Source organism: Truncatella angustata (genome assembly GCF_020726525.1).
Source record: "Truncatella angustata strain MPI-SDFR-AT-0073 chromosome Unknown BKA67scaffold_1, whole genome shotgun sequence".
In the NCBI taxonomy this organism is placed as follows: Eukaryota; Fungi; Ascomycota; class Sordariomycetes; order Amphisphaeriales; family Sporocadaceae; genus Truncatella; species Truncatella angustata.
In genome coordinates this window covers 416032-437368 of record NW_025763381.1, presented here as the reverse complement: position 1 = coordinate 437368, position 21337 = coordinate 416032, and the positions used below count along the sequence as shown (strand labels likewise).

The 21337-nt window shown below is 50.5% G+C and overlaps 7 protein-coding genes across 7 annotated transcripts; 4 read left to right on the top strand and 3 right to left on the bottom strand.

The window, feature by feature from the left end:
- Positions 1–206: 206 nt before the first annotated feature.
- BKA67DRAFT_543197 (uncharacterized protein) lies at positions 207–1368 on the top strand. Its single transcript, XM_046101175.1, has one exon. It carries the CDS (start codon positions 588–590, stop codon positions 927–929), a length of 342 nt encoding a protein of 113 aa, XP_045963136.1. The 5' UTR covers positions 207–587; the 3' UTR covers positions 930–1368.
- Positions 1369–2374: 1006 nt separating this feature from the next.
- BKA67DRAFT_3570 (tyrosyl-DNA phosphodiesterase) lies at positions 2375–4650 on the top strand. Its single transcript, XM_046096397.1, has 2 exons — positions 2375–2555; positions 2718–4650. The coding sequence occupies exons 1-2, from the start codon at positions 2542–2544 to the stop codon at positions 4306–4308; spliced, it is 1605 nt and encodes a 534-aa protein (XP_045963135.1). The 5' UTR covers positions 2375–2541; the 3' UTR covers positions 4309–4650.
- A 475-nt stretch (positions 4651–5125) lies between these two features.
- BKA67DRAFT_652272 (acyl CoA binding protein) lies at positions 5126–5542 on the bottom strand (the record flags this gene model as incomplete). Its single annotated transcript, XM_046106124.1, has 2 exons — positions 5126–5346; positions 5446–5542. The coding sequence occupies 2 exons, from the start codon at positions 5540–5542 to the stop codon at positions 5126–5128; spliced, it is 318 nt and encodes a 105-aa protein (XP_045963134.1).
- Positions 5543–7534: 1992 nt separating this feature from the next.
- On the top strand, positions 7535–8811 carry BKA67DRAFT_529190 (uncharacterized protein; the record flags this gene model as incomplete). Its single annotated transcript, XM_046099026.1, has 2 exons — positions 7535–7651; positions 7792–8811. The coding sequence occupies 2 exons, from the start codon at positions 7535–7537 to the stop codon at positions 8809–8811; spliced, it is 1137 nt and encodes a 378-aa protein (XP_045963133.1).
- Positions 8812–8949: 138 nt separating this feature from the next.
- On the bottom strand, positions 8950–10714 carry BKA67DRAFT_596663 (Eps15-like protein pan1p). Its single transcript, XM_046105301.1, has 3 exons — positions 10262–10714; positions 9957–10191; positions 8950–9864 (listed from the first exon to the last, which is right to left on the bottom strand). Exons 1-3 carry the CDS (start codon positions 10496–10498, stop codon positions 9134–9136), a joined length of 1203 nt encoding a protein of 400 aa, XP_045963132.1. The 5' UTR covers positions 10499–10714; the 3' UTR covers positions 8950–9133.
- A 1178-nt stretch (positions 10715–11892) lies between these two features.
- BKA67DRAFT_529188 (uncharacterized protein) lies at positions 11893–16148 on the top strand (the record flags this gene model as incomplete). The annotated part of the gene is made up of 2 exons (XM_046099025.1): positions 11893–12362; positions 12422–16148. 2 exons carry the CDS (start codon positions 11893–11895, stop codon positions 16146–16148), a joined length of 4197 nt encoding a protein of 1398 aa, XP_045963131.1.
- Positions 16149–17371: 1223 nt separating this feature from the next.
- BKA67DRAFT_529187 (major facilitator superfamily domain-containing protein) lies at positions 17372–19088 on the bottom strand (the record flags this gene model as incomplete). Its single annotated transcript, XM_046099024.1, has 3 exons — positions 17372–18546; positions 18599–18964; positions 19019–19088. The coding sequence occupies 3 exons, from the start codon at positions 19086–19088 to the stop codon at positions 17372–17374; spliced, it is 1611 nt and encodes a 536-aa protein (XP_045963130.1).
- Between the last annotated feature and the right edge of the window lie 2249 nt (positions 19089–21337).

Sequence of the window (21337 nt, the reverse complement as noted above, 5' to 3'; positions counted from 1 at the left end):
ACATACATTTCACATGCGTTCAACGTAATTCGATTGATTCGACGTCAACCGCGTGTGCCTTAAATGCGGCATCGTCTCAGATGTAGACTGCGGATCGATTTGACAACGGCAATTACGTACGCCCAACGGCACGCACAGCTGCCAAGTTGCCAACTTACCCAAATATTGAATGGACCTGTCTTCTTGAATCTTCAACTTACAACGAACCGTTAATGAGACCCCTCACAGAGTAGGTCCATCAATATCAATATAACAGCTGAATAGTTAGTACGATGCGGGCTGGTCTAATGAACTAGATTTGCGAGAGCACGGAATTCAACCCGGTCAATCGGCGTCCCCAGACCCACTGTAAGTTGCAACCTCAGCTCTAAGCCTGTCCACCAAACATCCAAACACTCAGGTTACCAAAGACAAAAAGGGCGCGGGGATATTCTCAACCCCAAACGTTTGTTCAAGTACATCGTTCTCGTCAGACCATGAACCAAGCAACGCCTACTCCCTCCCGTTTTGGTGCGGTAGATTTATATCGTCAGAACAACCTGGCCAATTTTATAGCTTGGTATTCACACTGAGCTGGCTGCTAGAGAATGTCGAGCAATACAGTCTCAGTATTTCGTGTCAGTGTGATGACAAGTATATTATGCTTAGATTGTTCCGCAGTTCTCCGGTCGTTCAATATCGAATCAATAAGAAGGCGATGTAGCTACAACCATACAATCGTTCATACCGATTTAGGGTCTTCGGCACTCTACGCTATTCAAGACCATGCCCACCACAACCTCCAGATCTTTAGTTTCCCTCGTCTCGCTCAACATGATAGTCCGTATGGGTTCGTAGTTTATACCCTATTATCATTACTTCTGTCGGTTCTCATCCGTTCGAGGATTAAGCCGCTCTCACTATGGCCACTAGAATCTTATTTGCAGTAGTTTAGACCATGGGTTTCGCTTATGCTTGTCGCAAAGCGCATGGTTCTGCCGTTTTGAAAGCCTCATACTCTCAATGATAGCTTTCTTCGCCTGGGGGAACCTACCTTACTCGTTCGTGGCTAGCATTAGATATTTGTTAAATTAGTAAGAACGTTCGAAACAGAAACCTTTTGAAAGCTTGTATGATTGCTAAAGAAGTGTCAACCATTCGGAATATGCTGCCAGATTGCGATTGTAGATTCAATCTAAACAAAAGAATTATGCCATAAACGAAAGGTATTCTACACAGGCCCGGCCGGCTACCACTGGGCGTTGAAAAAAAAACAAATATGAATTTTCTTTTTGTGAGCCTCGCCTTATACCGATTTACCGCAGCTGACAGTGTGAATCAACTCTTAGGTTGTCTTAACTCAACATCAAAATGTTGCAGGGTCAGCCCGATGCCCGCAGGATATGACAACTTACCTCTAGAACGAGGTTATCGTAGTTGATCCTAAATGCTTGAATCACAAGGGTTGAAGGCGCACTATTTTCGTTACCTTGGCCTCGAGAGGCACAAGCTGGGCCTTGTACTATCGAGTATGGGTACTTATGGTGGCCAACGACAAAATTCTGTAAGGGCCAGCTACTAACCGACGACCGCATCTGCTACAAACTTACAGAAGAATTAATACCCATCATGAATGCCTAAGAGGTAATATTGCTCATAAATTGCGCAATCTGGTGACTGGTAAAAACCAAAACCCACCTGTACAAAGAGCTGTTTCTGGCGACAAGTTGTATGTTTTGCATTGGTGTTGATTTCGTTACATCGAAACAAATTAGTTTGTAGCTCCCCTCGGCCCCAAGTTTTGCAGCTTACGAGAGTTGTGTTCGACCATGATTGTGCCGCAATGGATGCCACCCTTGATCCGAACAACATATATAATATGCCAAAGACCGAATGTTTTTGTTAGATCAATATGGAGCAAAGTTGTTGAGCGAGCAGAATTTCTGTGGTATGAGAATGGTTTGTCTGATTCATTCGATTCATGCATACATTGCTGTGATGAGAATCAGCTTAATCATAGCCTTGAATCTATTCCTATCAGGCCGTGATGATTGGTGTTCAGTGGTAATCTTTGTCTCCCGTATCAAGGACGACTTTCTTTTCAATTCAAAGCATATATATCGAAATGATTGAATATCTTTCATAAACCATATCACTCGCTAAGCCTCAGTAGTCAAGCAGTAGAGAACGAAATAGTCGTTACTCAATTAAAATGATTTATTCGGCTTTAGATAACCAATTGAATGTAGTCGTGTTGCTTGATACCAGCGGCTTGATGACAATAAGCCGGAAGATGCACAGTCCGTCGGTCTCAAAAGCACTGTGTCAGTCACAGAAATGGATCCACTAAATAAGTTATGGCCAGTGTTGATTTGAATTTGAACCAAAGACTGCGGGTGCCTACAGTATGTTAGGTTAGTAAACTCGACCTAGTGTAGCCTGCCGTTGCTACGATCACTTCCTTGCCGTGACACCATCATAGGCTTACAGCTTAGAAGAAGTAATCAAATTCTTTACGTGTCATACAGCGGAACCTGCGGATCCGTACCACTACTCGCACACATGGAGGAGGAACGATCGACCAAGCGGCGACGCTTGTTAGGCACTGACGCAGAAGAAGCTGCTCATCCAGGACCCGCATCACTTACACGAGACATAAGCCCACCACCTAGGCGTGTCGACACCCCAACGCACGCCCGAGAAGTAGATGGCAATCAAAAAGATGAGAACTCGGAAACTCACGAACACAGTAAATCAATTCCACCTGAGCCAGGACAACCACCGGCTAGGGAAACCCCGGCAAAGGAGCATCCACAAGTAGAAGCTGGCCACGAAGCTGCTCATCAGAAACTCATACCGTCTCCATTTCAACTGACCACGATCCGTGATCTCCCACCGCAATCAAACGCCGGAGCTGTCAGTCTTCACGATTTGCTTGGTGATCCACTGATCTCAGAATGCTGGGAGTTCAATTACCTTCACAACATTGAATTTCTCATGAGTCACTTTGACGAGGATGTGAGAGCGCTGGTCAAAATCCATGTCGTCCATGGGAACTGGAAGCGAGAGGATCCGAGCCGATTGGCGCTCGAGGAGGAAGCCTCCAGACACAAAAACATCACTCTACATACTGCGTACATGCCCGAGCCTTTCGGCACGCATCACTCCAAGATGTTGATACTGTTCCGCCATGATGACACGGCTCAAGTCATCATCCACACTGCCAATATGATTGCCAAGGATTGGACCAATATGACCAACGCAGTGTGGCAGTCTCCATCCCTACCTCTATCCAACACAACAGACCACGGCCAGCCTGATGCAGCGATCGGTACTGGCGAGAAGTTCAAGGCAGACATCATGAGCTATCTGCGAGCATACAACAAGCAACGCAACGTCTGCCGGGCCTTGGTCGACAATCTATCCAAGTACGACTTTTCCGCAGTACGGGGTGCGCTCATCGCCAGCGTACCAGGCCGGCACCCCGTAAACGACCACCCCAGCGTGACGCGATGGGGCTGGACGGCCATGAAGCACGCACTACGCTGCGTGCCGGTCCAGCAGGGAAGATCCGAAGTCGTCGTGCAGATCTCATCCATCGCGACCCTCGGCGGTACGGACACCTGGATCCAGAAGACATTGTTCGACTCCCTCTCGTCCTCGGGGAAGTCGTCGACAAAGCCCGAGCTCAAGATCATCTTCCCGACCCCAGACGAGATCAGCCGCTCTCTCGACGGCTACGCCTCGGGCGGCTCCATACACACCAAAATCCAATCGGCACAACAACAGAAACAGCTGGTTTATCTGCGGCCGGTCTTCTGCCACTGGGCCAACGACGCCGCGGCCGGCCTCCCAACGGACGGCCCGTCGTCCAAGCTCGGGCAAAGGGACGGCGGCAGACAGCGCGCGGCGCCCCACATCAAGACGTACATCCGGTACAACTCGTCGAATACTCTGGACTGGGCACTTTTCACGTCTGCCAACATCTCCAAGCAAGCCTGGGGTGAGGCCGCAAACGGCGTCAAGGAGGTCCGCATAGCTAGCTGGGAGATAGGAGTGCTGGTGTGGCCCGAGCTGCTCGCTGGCGGCGAGCCGGGTGCCCAGATGGTGGGCGTATTCAGAAAGGACGAGCCGATAGCGGACGATCTGGTCAAGGCGGATGTGCAGAGCGAGGGCACGGGTGGCGGCACTACCACGTTGGTCGGGCTCAGGATTCCGTACAGTCTACCTCTGAAAAAGTATGGGCCCACTGAGAAGCCCTGGGTAGCGACGGCAGACTATCAGGAGCCGGACTGGAAGGGCCAGAGGTGGGTTTCCTGGGCTGTATGATGGTTAAGGTGTACCAGATACTATCTAATTACCAGAGAGGTTATCCTTGCAGCATCCCCTACTCAGAGGAGCATTTATGGGGTTGAAGCTGATGCTAACAGAAACAGCCCAGTCATGGTGTAATGCATTCATCAAATACAAAGGCGCAAAGAAGTCCAGACTGTATGTCTGCGTGCTTTACCCTGGATCATAGAACATAAATCAAACGCGATCAAAAACCGCACATGGGACCCCGTCAAGTACGACGACACAAAATATCACATGGACAAAGTTGCTTCAGATAACCAGATCTTCGGCCACCAAGTCTTTCTGAGCTTATCGTCATAGGAATCATGGCTGCTTTTGCGTCGCATCTGTAGTTGAAGAAGAACTTTATTTTGTCATTTTTTATTGTTAGGTTGTGTCGATTTCCAAGAGACTCGCTGTGTTTCGTGTACCAACCAAGCGAGGCCTCTTAGTACCCTCTCCTCATTGCCGTGTTAGGCCTGGGCGGGGGATATGCTGCGACCACATCGCTTGTTGTAGCTCTCGCAGTGCGAGCACTTCCGGATGTTTCCAAATTATAAAGCATATAAGTAGGAGGGACATGGGTAGGAGGAGAACAAGGTGGAAGACATCCATAGATATCGGGGTCGATATCCTCCAGTCGTACTTGTTTCCTCCTATACTTGTCGAGCCCCAGCCGAACACCGTAGTAACCACATGTGCCAATGAGAATAGGGAGACCTGCCATTGGTACGAGGAGTGTGCCGACAGCCGCCACGCCACAAACCTTGGCTGCCCGCGTCTCCCGACCGATCGCTCTCATGCCTTTGTACTACGAAGAGCCAACGGCCTCGGGCTGCTTGTTGGCGTCGAAACCGTACTTGTTCTTGGCGGCCTCGATGAGCTCGACGTACTTGTCCTGGGCCTCCTTGGCCGAGAGGCCGTCCTTGTGAACATTCTCCCAGGCGTTGTACTTGGCCTTGCCCTTCAGGTCGAACATGCCAGGCTTGGCTGCGGAAGAGAAGTCCTCGCCGGTACCGACCTTGAAGTAGGCTGTGAGCAGGGAAAGCAGTTAGTGAAAGGTTACATAAAGTTATGAAGTAAGAATTGATATCAAATAACCAGCTAGTCCTGGCGAAGGTTCGATCGTACCGTAGAACTCGAGAAGATCATCGTTGCTAGGCTTCGATGTCAGCTTCTTGCTGTCGATGACAGCCTGCTTGAAAGCGTCGCTCTGAGGGGCAGACATTGTGAATTGCTTGGTAGTGGGTGAATTTAGAGTGCCGAAAGAGGAAGATGTGTATATTCCGAGGCGTACAACGTATAGCAGGTGTCGTACTTGAAAGTTGTTGAGGAGAGACGGATAATATAAGGATAGGTTTTTGGCGGGGTACGAGGGACAGGTGACGATGTGTTGAGCTGGATCCAGATCCAAAAGTAGCCCACCGAATGGCGGGGTAGAGAATCCGCCAGCGGCTGGCTCTTTTTCTCCCGTAATCCGTACTCTGCAAGGGCATGGATTGCCCATCATTCAAATTGGGACACGTTTACTAGCACATTGGCGCGCTCGCATGTGACCCTTGTGCCACCATAAGCAGCATTTTTGGCAGTGAACAGTTTGTATCGCGATAAAAAGTCACTGGAACCGCTGTGGGCATGTTTGCTGCTCAGTTGATAAAATTTCACAATGGTTTCCTAACGAGTGGTCAACCGTGTCTCCAGATTCGCAACGACATCCCAACGTAGCGACGGAATCGCCTATTTTCAAGTGTCCTATTCTGTGGAGCGGTTTCTGCAAACCCACCAGCATCATGCAGGGACGCAACTTAGAATCACCCGAGGTCAGGATATTCCTGCAAATATCTTCCACGTGCTTCCCTTAAGCTTATCTGCAGCGGCAACTTAGGTAATTGAGTTTCAGCATCATGCAAGTTAGAAATGCAGAGTCGACGTCTATACTGTGTTTTGAGTTACGCTATGTTGAGATGAGTAATTCTTTCTGACTGTCACTGTCCATGTTCTTTTCTTCTTCTACAGCATGCCCGAAGGAGAACCTTGACGCCACATCTGGTGTACAGTTGCACAGTAGATTCCATTGACGTGTAAAAAAAAATTACAATCGACATGGGGACCAAGCATGAACACTTTTGTTGTTCGAGATGTGGACCATACTCGCATTTATTCACAATGATCATGCAGCAGGACAGCAGCACTTTTGGTGAGATCGTTTCCAAGACTCTTTGGGGCCGATGTCTTGCTCGTTCTGTTGTTCCGGTACCATAGCATCCCTACTCCGTACATGAAATCCCATCCCAGGACTCAACGGTTTAGCGTACAACGACTGGCCTGATGTCGGCACTCAACCCAAGATCACCGGCCTGCCGTCTTGTTGATCGAATCAACCAGCCTCGGTTTGTTCGTTCCGAGTCGAATACAATTCCTTGATGCTCTCGCGCCATGTGGAGAATGCCATATTGGAAAACGATGACCTGCGAGGTCCCCGTGTTTGAGCTTCGCATTGTGTCACAACTCGTTTAGAAGCAGACGTTGCGCGCCATTGCAACACTGATTGTCTGCGTCCGGCGTTTTCAACCATGGTTTTCATGCAAGCCTTCCGTTGCGGCGGGTCGCAGTACACAAGGGACCAACTCTAAACGGTACCTGTTCAGCCTTAGATGGCACTATTGAACAGGGGTCTCAATCCAGCTTGCCGGGCTTGGCACGCAATTTCTAAGCTTTACCAATGCCTTCACTCATAATTTACGGATCCGTAATTTGGAGAGATAAGTCAGAATTGGGTGTGCATTACTAATCCGTTTCAACGGCAATTCAGAACTGTAATGGATGAATAATGACTTTTGGGATCGCAGGCAGTCTGGGGTCGTGATTCTCTGCTTCCAGGGAACGGTTGCTACGAGGGAACGGTCCCCTTCTCGCAGATCCCTAGCTCGGTACCGGAGCCCCTGGGCGGGCCCGAGCCCGGACTATCATATAAAGTCCGGACATGCCAACGATTTGTTTTATGATGTGATGCTAGGTTTTCTTCGTCTTCACGTTCCAAGTCTTGCTTGTTTGCTTCTCGTTTCTCGTGCTCTGATTTTTTGAAAGATACCCTAGATTCCCTTCCGCAACAGCAGTTCAGAGCTATCAACTTGAAAGTTGAAACCAACTTGGTCTGCGCAGCAAATTCCACACCAGAACACATTACAGACTTGGCCAACAGCAGATCTGAGAACTCACCATGACACAAACCATTGTCGTCCTTGGAGGCTCATATGCCGGTCTCCAGATCGCTCACAGGCTGGTGAAGAATACCAGGAAATCTGTACAGGATTTGAAGGTTATTTTGGTGTCTAAGGTGAGCAATGCCATTGGGCAGGAGGTCGTCTGACCCTGCTTTACCGTGTTTTGTCACATGGCTCAGTCCAAAACACGCGACCAATTGATGCCTACTGTCTTTCGAGTCCTTTTAGAATCCCTACTGACTCACATTCGTAGAACTCTCACTTTTACTGGAATCTCGCCTCAGTGCGCGCCATCATCCCCGGCATTTTGAAGGACGAGGAATACAGCCAGCCTATTGAGAAGGGCTTCGCCAAGTACCCCTCCGATGCTTTCGAGTTCATCGTAGGCACCGCTTCAGCCACTGACCTCGACGCCAAGAGCGTCACCGTTTCCACCGCGGATGGCGGCGAGCGCGTCCTGAGCTACGACCACCTGGTCCTGGCGACGGGTACACGCACAGCCGGCGACGAGGTGGTGCCCTGGAAGGCCAACGGGTCGCACGAGGAGATCATGGACTCGCTGCACAAGACGGCGGAGAAGGTCGCGGCGGCGAAGCACATCGTGGTCGCCGGCGCCGGAGCGACAGGTGTCGAGGTGGCCGGCGAGCTCGGGTTCGAGTACGGCAAGAACAAGGACAAGGAGATCCTGCTGCTGTCGGGCGGCAGCACGGTCCTGCCCGGCGACATCCTGGCCAGCAACGCGGAGAGCGAGCTCAAGAAGCTGGGCGTCGTCATCAAGACGGGCGCGCGCGTCGCGGGCACCGCGGTGCTGCCGGACGGCAAGACCGAGGTGACGCTCCAGAGTGGCGAGAAGATCCTCACGGACCTGTACCTGCCGACCATGGGCATGGCGGCCAACACGGAGTACCTGCCGGAGAAGGTGCTGAGGGAGGACGGCTCCAAGTTCGTGGCCATCGACGAGTTCTACCGCGTCAAGAACGCGACCAACGTCTGGGCCGCCGGCGATATCGTGTGGTCGCCCCGCGGCGGATACGTGCTCGCCGACAAGCAGGCCGCGGGCGTGTCCAAGAACGTCGACCTCGTCCTCCACGGCAAGAACCCGACGCCCGTCAAGACGCTGCCCATCGATGTCTTGGTCGCCGCCACGGGCAGGAGCCGCGGTGTCGGCCGTCTGGGGTCCGTCAAGGTCTTCTCCTACATGGTCTACATGATCAAGGGCAAGACGCTCGGCGTACAGCAGCTACCCGGTATCCTGAACGGAACGAATTACTAGTACCGGGGCGAGGGTGATGGCTGGGATTACGTCGGCGGACGGAAGGATGGATTAGTGTGCGTTTGTTCCTCGGCCGAGTAGCATTTATACCCCTAGATACCATGCTGCCTTTAATTATTTGATTGCTTGAGTTTTCTTAGCCACATATTTACTGGTGCTCGGTTTTGCAGACACAACGTGATCAATTCTGGGTCTGCTGATGAGTGCTGGCACCCCGAGCTCATGCCCACACCTTTCGGCTGTAAGCGATGTTTGACATTTCATAGCATTACAACGTATTTATCCTGTCTAGCCAGCCATCGAAAGTAACTCCATGGCCGTCTTATTTTCGTGTCTTTTCGTCCTCGATCTCCCTCCTCAGCTGGTCCAAAACTTGCGTCCTCGTACTCAAATGCGCCTCCAGCCCATCGACCTGCTCCTTGACCGTCGACAGATCCTCCTGGATACCCCTGAGGTTGCTCCCCGTCTTGGCCTTTCCGTTGCCCTCCTCGAGCTCCCTCAGCTCCTTGCGCTTGTAGTCGAGGAGCTGCTCGAGCTCGCGCTTCACAAGCGCGGGCTTGCTGTCCCTCTTGCCGCCGCGCCGACGGTTCGCGATCTCCTCTACCTTTGCCATCTTGTCGTCGAGCTCCTGCAGCTGCTTCTTGAGTCGGACCTCCTCCCAGTCGTCCGTCTTCTCAGTGCTGAAGTCGGTGCCGCCGGACTTGAAGCCGCCGCGGCCCAGCCGCGTCAGGTACTGGTCGCCGAACTTGGCCTTGCGGCCCGTGCTGGTGGTGTCGTCGGCCTTGGCGGCCCAGCGCGATGCGGCGGCCCCCTTGTTGCGGTCCGAATCAAGCTGGTAGTCGATCTGGTTGCGCTCGAACGAGGAGCGGAGCGATGCCGGCACTGTCCGCGGGATCCGGAACCCGTCGTGACGGTTGTTGAGGATGTGCAGGAATGCCAAGGAGGCGTCCTTGTTGATCGTGGACGAGGCGGAGGGGTTGATCAGGTTCCAGGCGCTGCGGATATCGGTATCGGGCACGTCGAGGGATTCGTAGAGGTCTTCTAGAGCTTGAACTGTTGGGGAGAAGATAGTCGATCAGCCTGCGAGCCCGGCAAATAGAAGAGTCATGGTTATGGTATGAGGAGAAGGGGGGAAGACTACTCACATGATATTTCTCCGCGCATGTCTCTGTTCTCCTGGTATATCGACTCGTACTTGGCCTTGTCGTCGGGCTTCATGTACCAGTCAAAGCCATCTTTCAAGCCCGGGTCGTCGTCTTCATCCTCTACGCGCTCGAATGCCACTTGTTTTCCGGTGACTGCGCGGTTTGCCTGTACGAGATGCGACTTGGATTCGGGGACCAGCCAATCGGGCAATGTGGCAGGGACGTCGGCGTACTCCTAAGCTGCTGTCAGCCATCTTCACCCATGCGTGCTGCGCACTCCCAGAGCCCTGCAGAAGGCGACTCACCCCATTGACTATATCAAAGATGATGCGCATGCCCACGCAGAACTCCTCAAAGTCGAGGTTGCCGTCATTGTCGATATCTGCCACATCCCAGACCCTCTCCAGCTGATCATCCCGCAGCCCGCTGTTCTTCAACAGCGGCGCTGCCATCTCTCCCGTGAGGAATTTGGCGCCATTTGTCCTGGTGGCGAAGATGTTCCAGTATGTCTCAATCTCGCTGGCTTCGATTCTGGGTGCCATGATGGCTTTTGGCTATGGGGGCGGGATCGCAACCGACGGTTCACGGGGCGCAAGCAACGTAGAACGAATGGAACAAGTAAGTCAATTGAGGGGCGAGACTATCTGTAGTCGCATGTCAACGACGCAATTATGCCACCCTATATTCGTCGGAATTATGTGTATGTTCGCGGATGGTACCGAAGCAACCAGGTCAGGACGGAAAGCCACAACTGCGGCCAGGACGCCAGGGAGCTGACGTCGGAGCTTGGCACAAGCGTGCACGGAGCTTTATGTACGCCAGTAAGGTTAGACGGTAGTCTAAGCTTGGTGAACACCGCAGTACAGTGCCCAATGCACATGGCACTTATATACTGTGTATGCCGTATGTGCGGATCAGATTAGATTATTCCAGGTCCTCCTGTATGTAGTATCATGTCACTTTTCTTCTTCATCTTCTCCATTATCTTCTCCAGCACGAGTATGCAATTTCAAGGTTCAATGTTTCTTTCGAATTGTACTTTCAGTGGTGGGACTTCGCACGCAGTTGGTCAATCTCTGTGTGGACAAATGTGTATTGCTTGTGATGAGGCAGAAGTAAGATGTATCAAGAGCGCTTGTTGATTCTGCAAAAGGGAAAATGCTGCATAATGACAAGTACGGTCGAGAATGTGAAGAAAGTTGACTTGCTGCGTACCTATGCCTATGCGACAATGACGAATGCCATGGCAACCACGATGAGTATAAGAGGATGATGATTTGTGCCTGTCACAAATGCAGATTCTCAAAATTACCAAAATGAAATGTTTCTCATCACTGAATTCATCGATATTCTCATCACGCCATTTTATCATTATGGGCAAAGAGCTGGTGATACCAGATTGCTGTGAAGTGCTGCTTACCAACGTATCAATGATACACCTGTCCTCCTCCAAGTCCAGGAATGTTCTCAGGATACAAAGCCTCTCCTTGTGATCTGAGAGATGCTTGGTCATGTTCAATTTGTTGATTGTCTAATGATCTGTTTCTGAGATAGTAGCCTTGGGAATCGAGTTGATGGCGGCAAATCTCTCATGGAAATCTGTGCCTTCCTTGACACGTCGTGATGGGGTTTATCAACAACTGACATAATTTCACAGTTTCACAATTGTTCACACAATTGCGATTAGTATTTGGAGTGACAAGATAGATATTTTGATTCAGATTGTTCGCCGAGATTGAACAGCACACTATGAGGTCTTCATTATAAAGTGCATAGCACTCTTTCAAGTTCTGCAAACATCACAACATTGATTTCCACACCCTTACCTTACGACAACCACTAAACCAAAATTACAACAAATAAATTCCAAATCACCGAGTCTGAGACTCGACGAGCCCGTTTGTCGAGGCATTTTTACCACAGCGATCACGCAAAGATGGCTGCGCCTTCAGCTGGCGCGACGGTAGAGCTTCACGACTATCCGACGGACTTCACGACTCTACTTGAGGGGACTCGCAACAACGGAGTTACTTCAGTTGCTGTGGTGAAACCTGAAATTGAGCCTGCGGTTTGCTTCAAACCAGTCAGGCTAGAGCTCCCATATCAGCGCAACTCACAATCCATGGTCAGACCTGGACGCCATTTGTTCCGACAAGCAAGCTCCGCAGCAGAGCAACCCAGATTTGAGCCGAGATGGCAGGACTTGGCAAAACTGGAACTTGAAGATCAGCTCGAAGAAGATATCCAGACATCCCTAAACCTTCCCTCCCCTCTTGAGACAGGATGGCAGGACCTGAGTCATGTCGCGCAGTCAATAATCTTCAAGGAGCTCACAGATCGAGGTGGCTCATTCCAGTTGGCATGTCGGATGTTGCTGCTCTTCAGCGCACAAGTCGAGAAGTGGATGTAAGTATTGAAAATTGCGCGTGATTCAACTCCCAGTGCTGACCAGTTCCTTTCCACAGACGCATTTATCGCGCTGAACGCGACCAGAAGATACGATGGGACATGAAGCTCGTTCAATGGCAACTACATGCCCCGGAATCATGGGAGAGCGACCTTTTGAGCGGTGGCCCTGTCGAGATGCAGCTTTTGACGACTGGGGAAATGTACAAGGCCGCCAATTTCGTCAAATCGTTTGGCTATCATCGCATCGCTGATCGTATTAAGGCATGGAGTCACAAAAAAGTTACCTGGCCTTTCACGATTGATATCTCATCATATCGTCCTCATGAGATTCAAGACGGCAACACCGGCAGCATCAATGCAGATACCGACATCCAAGATAGCGCAACTCATACAGACGAATCTAAGGATCAGGATGAAGAAAAAGAAGAAGAAGATCAAGAAGAGACCAGTGTCGACTCGGTGCGCGCATTGTTCTCCATCGGCCTGACATGTCCACAGATCAAAGTTAAAAACAGTATTCGTCTGCTTACCAGCATCCTGCCCCGTGGTACGGTCGTCATTGGACCGAGTGGAAGACAAGTACTTTCTCAGGCAGGCGAGTATCGTGTTTGCCCCCCGCGACAATATAACACACCAATCGAAGCTGAAAGTCAGCTCGACTTTGTGACGGACGATACCACCTGGACCTCAATTTTCCACGAGGAATACCCCACGCAGATCAGTACAAAGACTGGCATCATCGACGATAACCATGATCCTTTCGCTACTGATAACATTGACGACAATGAACTTTACCCATGCAACCTCCAAAAAGACAGCACAAATGTTGCTAGTCAAGATCACGCTGTGGCCACGACCGATTATCTCGTGGACAACGTTCCTGAAGGCAATGATGACCCATTAGGGCACAGTCGAGAACTAGTCCATATAAGTCATAATATGAAAAATGAGTTATACATTGGCACCGGCTCTTCAGTGAAGAAGAGCTCGACATCTGAAGCCGTCATGGCGAGCACCCTGACTCGGCTGGCTGATGCAATGACGATGTCAGATTTCCCTTGGCAGGCAGATCACGCAAAAGAATTTCAAGTCTCTCATTTGCCTGATTCAGATTTGTTTCGAGATGCCATAACAACTTACGAGTTGTCATCGCCCCGATTACCGACTCAGGTAATACCTGTGAACAAATGCAGCTCAGCAAAACAGGGCGACAGCACACTTTTCGACTTAATTAATGCTCACGCTAATCGAATGCACGTCAATAAGCAACAATCGCGCAAAGATCCTTCAAACCAAATGTTCTACGCACCGGTCAAACCCGAAAGTCTGCAAGCCACCATTGCTGGAACTAAACCCGAGCTGATGCTCCAAGATGGATTATCTGCAGCGTTCCCAGATACCAGTCCAGCTGAAAGGCGCCAGCGCCAATGGGATCAAATATTCCATGCCTGGAGGCACCGATTCGTTTTACTCAATCCAGCGCGCAACATCAAAGATGCGCCAACGGTCGGACCTGATGAATTTGAACCGTACGTTCGTGAGGCCTTGCCTGAGGGCAGTCGACCTGACAACAACGTGGTCGGGCCTGTTGAAAAGATCACAGTCCCTACTATAGCTGACGACCAGTCTGACCTGGCTTTTATGACGCTGCCCCTGCCACCCAACTATGCTGTTGTGTCCCCTTCAGGATACATCATGAATTTTGATACAGCACACCGCGGGCCAATTGATGGTAAGGCTCCGCTTGGTCGAGGAGGGATTTATTCCTTTCTCCTACCAGAAATGGCTGAGCATTTGCCCGAGCACTTCAAGCCATCACTGCCTGACTGGATCGGGTTCCGTATTTTCCTTCCTCAGCAGACTGGCCTCGTTCTTGATGGAAAATGGCTGAGCCGCTGGGCCACGATGGGTATGCACCAAATCGCTGAGATCGATGGTGAACTGGACCTGATCAATGATGATGGCCGCTATCGTACGTTCAACCAAATGGAAGCAATCGGAACACCGATCAAAAAGAATGCCAGAGATTCAGACCTGGCAAATGCTGTCCTTCGAGAGGCCGACAGAATTCTCATTCCATACAAGCGGCAGCTCCAACTTGACCAGGAGCGCGAAAGAGCTGAGGAAGAGATGCAAGTCGATACTGACCACATATCGTCAAAGAGAATACAAGATAAGCTTACGAAAAAACGTGAGACGGACCACCTCCGAAGGCTGGCTGCAGATAAAAAGAAAGAGCGTCAAACTGCTAAAGAAGGGGGAGACCAACGAGAAGCTCGGCCTTTAGGACGCGGAAGTCGAGCAACGCGCCCGGCCGTCAACTATGTAGACGACCTACTCGATGATATTGTTTCTGATGATGCTACTAATGAAGAATTCTGGTTACAAGATGATCCTGATGACGACGTATTCGAGGTTCAAGGGCCGGAAGCAGAGAGCCTGATTGTCGCGATACGTACACCTCAGAGGAACTCTCAGACTGAAGCTCAGGCGGTCAAATCCCTATTTGCTACCGAGAGGTCTCGTCCCATAAAGAAGGCTCGGAAGATTGTTCCAAAGACCAACTTGCCCGGCGTCACAGCTCACACTATCAAGGTAGCAGGTACAGATGAGACCAGCAGTGAGGTGCCTCAGGGTCTTCGAGTCACTCAATCCCTACCTTCCCAATCCGGCCCCGAATTTGCGCAAAGTTACCAACCCAGCGACGAGGAACCGATCTACTCACAGCTTCCTGCTCTGGTGTCCAAAAGGTCGGCTAGTTTGATCTCTGGCATAAACAACGAAGGCGCCGCATCCGAGATGCCCGCGAAAAGGCGACGTGGGCGGCCTCGTAAAAATGGCAGCGAGCTTGCCCGTCCGAGTAAGAAGCAGGGCACCCGTGTATTAGGAACGGGAGCTTCAAGTTTGGCGCCTGCGCCTGATCCGAAGGCCATACAGAAGACCGTCACACCTGTCCCCGTACCGAATTTTGTTCAACAGACAAAACTTCCTTCTTCGTGGTCTATTGCTCCACCTGCTGATATGGACCAGCCGACCAAGGAATCATCTCAACTGGACTCGGCAGATCTGTCGCAGAAGTTAGATCCAAAGATAATTACCAAGCCAGCCAGCTCTGGTGGGCAGAAGTCTGCAAAATTGCCGAGGGATATCACCAAGAATCCTTTGATGAACTCCGATCCCCAGTCTGCTGCACTAAAACAGCACAGTTCTTCACCGGCAAAGGCTGCCGACCTCCCCGAGCAACCCACCGGATCGAAACCAGCCGTTAAGATCTTGCCTAAGCCGAAGTACGAACTTAAATCCGCAAGAAAAGCCAACAGACGAGAAGAGTCTCTCTCGCCCAAGCGTGCGTCCACTTTTGTTTCACGATCACTTATGCAAGAAGAGCCCGAGGAAAAGAGGCAGCAAGCAAGCAAGCCAAAGACTGAGCGCATTACCACGCCAGTTGCTGAGAGAACACCCGACCGAAACACCACTGTATATGATAGCACAGCAGCATTGTTGACTACTCCTGTAACCAGCCAGCAACCTAGTCGACCGTCGACTTTTTCTAGGTTTCAGACTCCTAAGTTGGATTTCGCATCAGTCAACTCTCCTAGCCCTTCTGGAGCACCCGAGTATACTCACAATCCCATGAAAGCCACCCATTCTCCTCTGATCCGCAAGTCGTCAGCACTGAGCTTCCATGCTTCTCTGCCGCCACGGCCACCACCATCTAACCATACCGCAGCGATAACTGATTTGGCGTCGCCTACAACGCCGAAGGGAACGCCGAGTGCATAGAATGCCGAGTCGCCGCACACCCATCGCGCCTCCGCCCCTAGACCCACGCCATTCACAGCCACACAAGTGGCCACGCTCCCCGCCTATCCGTTGCGCAACATGCTTGCAGACGGCACGGTCGTATATCACAGCTGGTTCAGCAACAGGAATTACTCTGATCCCGTGACTGCCATCCAAGCAGATGAAGCTGCCGGGCTCATCGACTCCGAAGCCGCTGCTGTCGCACAGGCTAAGCTTGGGCACGGAGCCTTTCGTCGCTGAGGACTGGAGGCCACAACGAGTCGTTAAGGAAACACTCCTTTCTCGTGATTGAATGCCTTAGGTTGCAAGTCGCATCTCTGCAGTCCAAGCAATTTGGAAAGCTGGGCCGGACTTAAAATGCGGTATTGAGCTGGGTATGACTCTATGATAATATTGGATCGACATTGGCAATGAATTCTCACATTTGCAAAACCACGATAGGTGGGCATGCAATAAAGTGCGAGGATTGCAAGACATTGGACAGACAATAGATGACACAACCAGGAAAATTTTGACAGGTCATGGTATGCACGAAGGGCCTCCTCTGAGTAGAAGTCAGCAAACGGATCGAGAGACCAGGTTAGATAGATGAAAGACCATGTCAACTAAACTAGTATGCTCACATGCCTCGTGATAATCAAGTGAAGTTCAACATGACTAACAGTGCGATAGTGCGAAAAGCGCCCGTTCGAAAGTCAACACCATCCTCTTGATCTGTTCCACATCCTGCTTCTTATATGTGCCGCCATATTTACGCTGTAACGATTCACGACATTATTCCATCCATGTTGTCTATGTTGTCCAACTCTGTCAGGGCTCTTATTGATTATATCTTGTCTATTTAGTCTATCTCTATTAATGTCAGGAACCTCTCCGGCCCATGGAGCCGAGCTGACCAAATACAACACTTGCCGCCAATACCCGTTGCCCCTATGAGGACCGACAAACAAACAGAGGGTATCATTCGAAACGAGCCAACTTTTTCCAGACCTAAACCCTAATTTCAAAGAACGCCGTTCAATTTCAAGCAGGAATTCTGTGCCCCAAACCTTTGCGTGCTGGAACAGGCACATCCTATACCTGCGTAGCAGGTGCTACGGGCTGGCCGTGTTTCTCGTCTACCAACCATCACCACAATTTCTTTTTTCGTGCCCCTCAGAATGTGCTGATATAGCAAATGCGCATGGCGACGCGCGACTCTTCTAGAACCGCTCCTCTTCCGGTTCTTCGGGAATGGTCGTAACGGAAACGGTAGCTCTTCCATCATTGCTGTCGGGGTCTTCCAAACCACTATCATTCTTGTCGCGCTTCACCGAGAAGCACTGAATTGCGCCAACAACTGCCACAAGAGCACTTCCGTACCAAGCTAACGCGGTGAAGTTCTGACGACTACCCATCGTGTAGAGGTAGCCGGCGACTGGTGGAGCGATCATTCTGCAGGCAGCTCCAGCACTTGCCGCCAAGCCATTGACCTTTCCGAGCACCGAGTTACAAGGGGTCGCATCCTTGATTAAGATGAGTAGCAGAGGGTAGAGGATGATGGACAGAATGTTCCTGATAGTTAAGCAGGCATATATCGCAGGACGCAACCAATCTTCGGGAACGTGGAGCAACATCGGCATGATGAGATATGCGATTGGATGAAGAATGGTTACCAGGATGAACAACCGGAAGACGCCTATGAGTGACGCCGCAATGGGAAAGACAACGGCCTGGACGAATAATGCGATGGCACCGTTGACAGCCATGATCACTCCCACGGCGTACATGGAAAGGCCAAGTCCACCAGGTGAGTAGAACGGATTCATTGTTGAGAAAACTGCAGCTTGTGATGAAGCACTCATCGGCATCCTGTCATCCTCGAAGAAGATGGGTAACAAGTGATCGTAAGTCATTGAATGGTAGGTGAAAATTGATAGAGCCACAATAAGGCCGACAATTCTCTTCGTGAAAATTGTGACGTGCCTAGGCTTTTCGACCTGCTTTGTGCAAGCAATCTCACGGACAAGCTCCGCACTGTTTCTCGCTCTGAACGTGCCGTAAGTCTCTGAACGAATATCCACTGGAGGCTGTTTCATCGCATCCGCAGTTTCGATCAACGGCGTTTCGGCTGAGATGTAGGTGTAGTCAGGAAGCATCACACGAGGAGCCATGTCTGGATGTGTTTCCTCAAGCAGGAAATAGCCCATGCCGATGCTCAGAAGTAAGAGGGCAGCACAGATAAGATTGGGCAACAAGTATGGGAAGATTTCAAAGATGCTGCCCTTGCGAACGATGTCAGGGAATGTCTTGTGAGGTTCTGCGAAAATGCCACCAATAGTTGGGCCAATGATTGTACCAACGGACCAAACAAATGGCATAACCGAGTATGCACGGGCTTTAGGCTTTCAGTCAGCACTCATTTGTTGCAATAGTGAATGGGTGCTTACGCTCATGTTCCTTCTTAGTGACAAGCTCACTGACCATGGTTTGTATCACGCCGATATTTCCATTCAAGAACCCACCAATAGCACGGCCAGCGAGTGCGACCCAGATATTGGTAGCGAACCCTACCAGGATCAAGCTGAACATGGTACCTACACATCCTAATAAGAGGACAGGTTTTCGGCCGACACGGTCAGAAAGCCCTCCCCAGTACATGCCCATTGAAGCTTCAGCGAGGGCAAATGCTGATATGAGCAGGCCAGCATAGAAAGAGGCATCTTGCTCGTTTCCGATTTTGAACTTCTTCACCAATGACCAAGCATAAGGGAAGATAGAAGTCAAGGCAATGGGCTCGGCAAGACGCACGATAGCTAATTTGGTGGTTAACAGACGCCTTTACAGAAAGATGACTGGAAGATGCGCACCCAGAAGGAACAGTTGAAAGGTAGGGAAGTCATCGGGATTTCGAAGCGATCTCTGTTTTGTTAGGACCATGGTCTCGAAAACGAGCGTCTATCTTACGACAATAGACACAACACCTGTCGCTTTAAATTGAGTGAAAGTGAAATGGTGAGTTCCTTTCCACGGCAAATAAAAGCCCAAGTGTTGCGGCTCTTCCTCTTAAGAGCTAGGAGGGTCTGTGATAGGCGTCATAAAATTGAGAAGGTTTCTAGGGTGAAGGATATTATGTATGTACCAGGGTGCCTTGTCGTCAGCACTTGATGTCAATGATGAAAAGAAGTAGTTCCCAGAGTGCAGTTGATGTGCAAGAACGAGGGAGCGGAAAGCAGGGCTAGAAAGAGATAAATGAACTTGCAGGTGCGCAACTGTGATAAGGATTCGGACAGGGTAATTGAAATCTTTTTCCCATCTAGCGGTTGAGCCGGGCTGCAAATCAGCGATCCGCAGATCATCTTTAGTGGTTCTGCGCCACTGGACGCTTGCATGGAGGCGATAGCGACGTGAACCAGTCAGCATGCTGGTGACCTGATGGGCGCAAAGTGATACTATTGCGACATCTGGCCCACGATAAACTATAAACCGAAGCCTCGATTTCCTGGCTCATGACTGGTTGGAGCTGGGCAACTGTTGCAAGAAGCGACAGGCTGACAGGTACTTCTCAACGGTCTGCTATATGATCGATCTCAGCTATCCGGAACCCCTACATGATACATACTATCGACAGCTTTCGGATCTTTTGGTGCTACCCGTAATGTCACACACACGAACAGGTCTTGCTCCGTGCAGGTATCATCAATGTGCGCCTCCATCACATCAGCGGTAGATCTCTACGCGCAGGTGTCATTCTGTGCACCGCAGTCACAGATGAGTGGTACAACAAATTCTAGCGGTTCGTCAGAAGACCAGCGCAGCGAAATTAGGGCACGAATCGAGAACAGCGCGGCAAGCTTCGTTTCGAGGCGGTCAACGACTCATGAATAAACAGTTCAAAAAGTGCGAACCTACGTAACTATTAGCCCATCACTGCGCATGAGAGGGGATGGACCAATTCACATCTGAGCAAGTTCTTGAAACCTTGACTTATCAATCAAAAGAGCATGTAACTAGTCTGGTTCGAGCTCATGTTCCTGCAAACCCCGAGTGTCGCATTCATGGTTAACTAGTTAGCCTGACGCGCGCCTGCTGCTGTCAATCAATTGATTGCAGAGTCGGCAAAGAACCTTGACCTCTGACAAGCATAGCCGATTGAATGCAAATCTCCAACCATACCGCCACCACGTTGTATAATAAGATGATGATAGTTGTACTTTGATCTTGCAGCCCATGAGGTCACCGTTTGCCCGTACAATTTCGATGTGCATCGAATTGTTCTGTGTGACTGTTTGGCGGGGTCGAGGTTTATTTTGACAAGAGAGTTCAAAGCAGTGCCCAGTCGACCGAGCTGCATACAAAGCAATCAGTCATACGAACCAATAGCGTGTCTAACACGTTCCTATCATGGCAAAGGAATGCGTTCCACCAATGATATGGTTTTGCATGAGGACGAGCTGTCCGAAATTGTTGGAAGCAGATGGGTCACCCGGACTGCCCAGGCTCTGCCAGGCTTGCCAGACTCACAAGCAGACAGGCTAACTGCAGACGCTAAGTTCAACCCGCTAGCACCCCAGCGGGGAGAAGCAGGACCTGAACTACAGTAGGAGGCGGAGAGGAGACTCCCTCCTCTCCAAGATTAGCGCTGTAACATTGCCGGTAGATCTACCTCGACCACACCAAGTTACATAGTTTCTGAAGATAGGATGAAACCCGGCATTCGAAGAAAGAGAAGCTCCATATTTATTGAGACGCGAGGACTCTCTGGCCTCAGTACAATTCTGCATCCACTCACGCCATGCTCAAGTCGCTTGCAGTCGATACTCCCGATCTGCTGCTACGGAGATTGAATCTTGACAAAAGTCATAGGCATGAACTTGACAATCTTACATGTGAGATTGCTTTGTTCAACGGCGCAAATCTTATCATCGTCCAGGACCGAAACCGTCTTGACAGGCATCCCTAGGTCAATCAAGCGGTGACAGGCCATCCTGTCTGCAAACAACCTTGTCGACAACGGCACGGCTTCACGGTAGGCTTCCAGGGTGGAAAGCCAGAAGCATGTTGTCTCTGTGGCCGTGGAACCATATTTGCACATGCTCCGAGCAATTCCGAGAAATAAAGACGCACGTCACAACGAATAATTTTTTGCTAACCGAGCGCCCACATGCAGCCTGTTATCATTCGCTTGA

Bases quoted from the DNA above. Each gene is read 5' to 3' on its own strand.
- BKA67DRAFT_543197 (XM_046101175.1), top strand. From the start codon at position 588: ATGTCGAGCAATACAGTCTCAGTATTTCGTGTCAGTGTGATGACAAGT.
- BKA67DRAFT_596663 (XM_046105301.1), bottom strand. From the start codon at position 10,498: ATGGCACCCAGAATCGAAGCCAGCGAGATTGAGACATACTGGAACATC. The intron at 10,192-10,261 runs GTGAGTCGCCTT...ACAGCAGCTTAG, and splicing joins TCTTTGATATAGTCAATGGG to GAGTACGCCGACGTCCCTGC. The intron at 9,865-9,956 runs GTGAGTAGTCTT...TCTCCCCAACAG, and splicing joins CATGCGCGGAGAAATATCAT to TTCAAGCTCTAGAAGACCTC.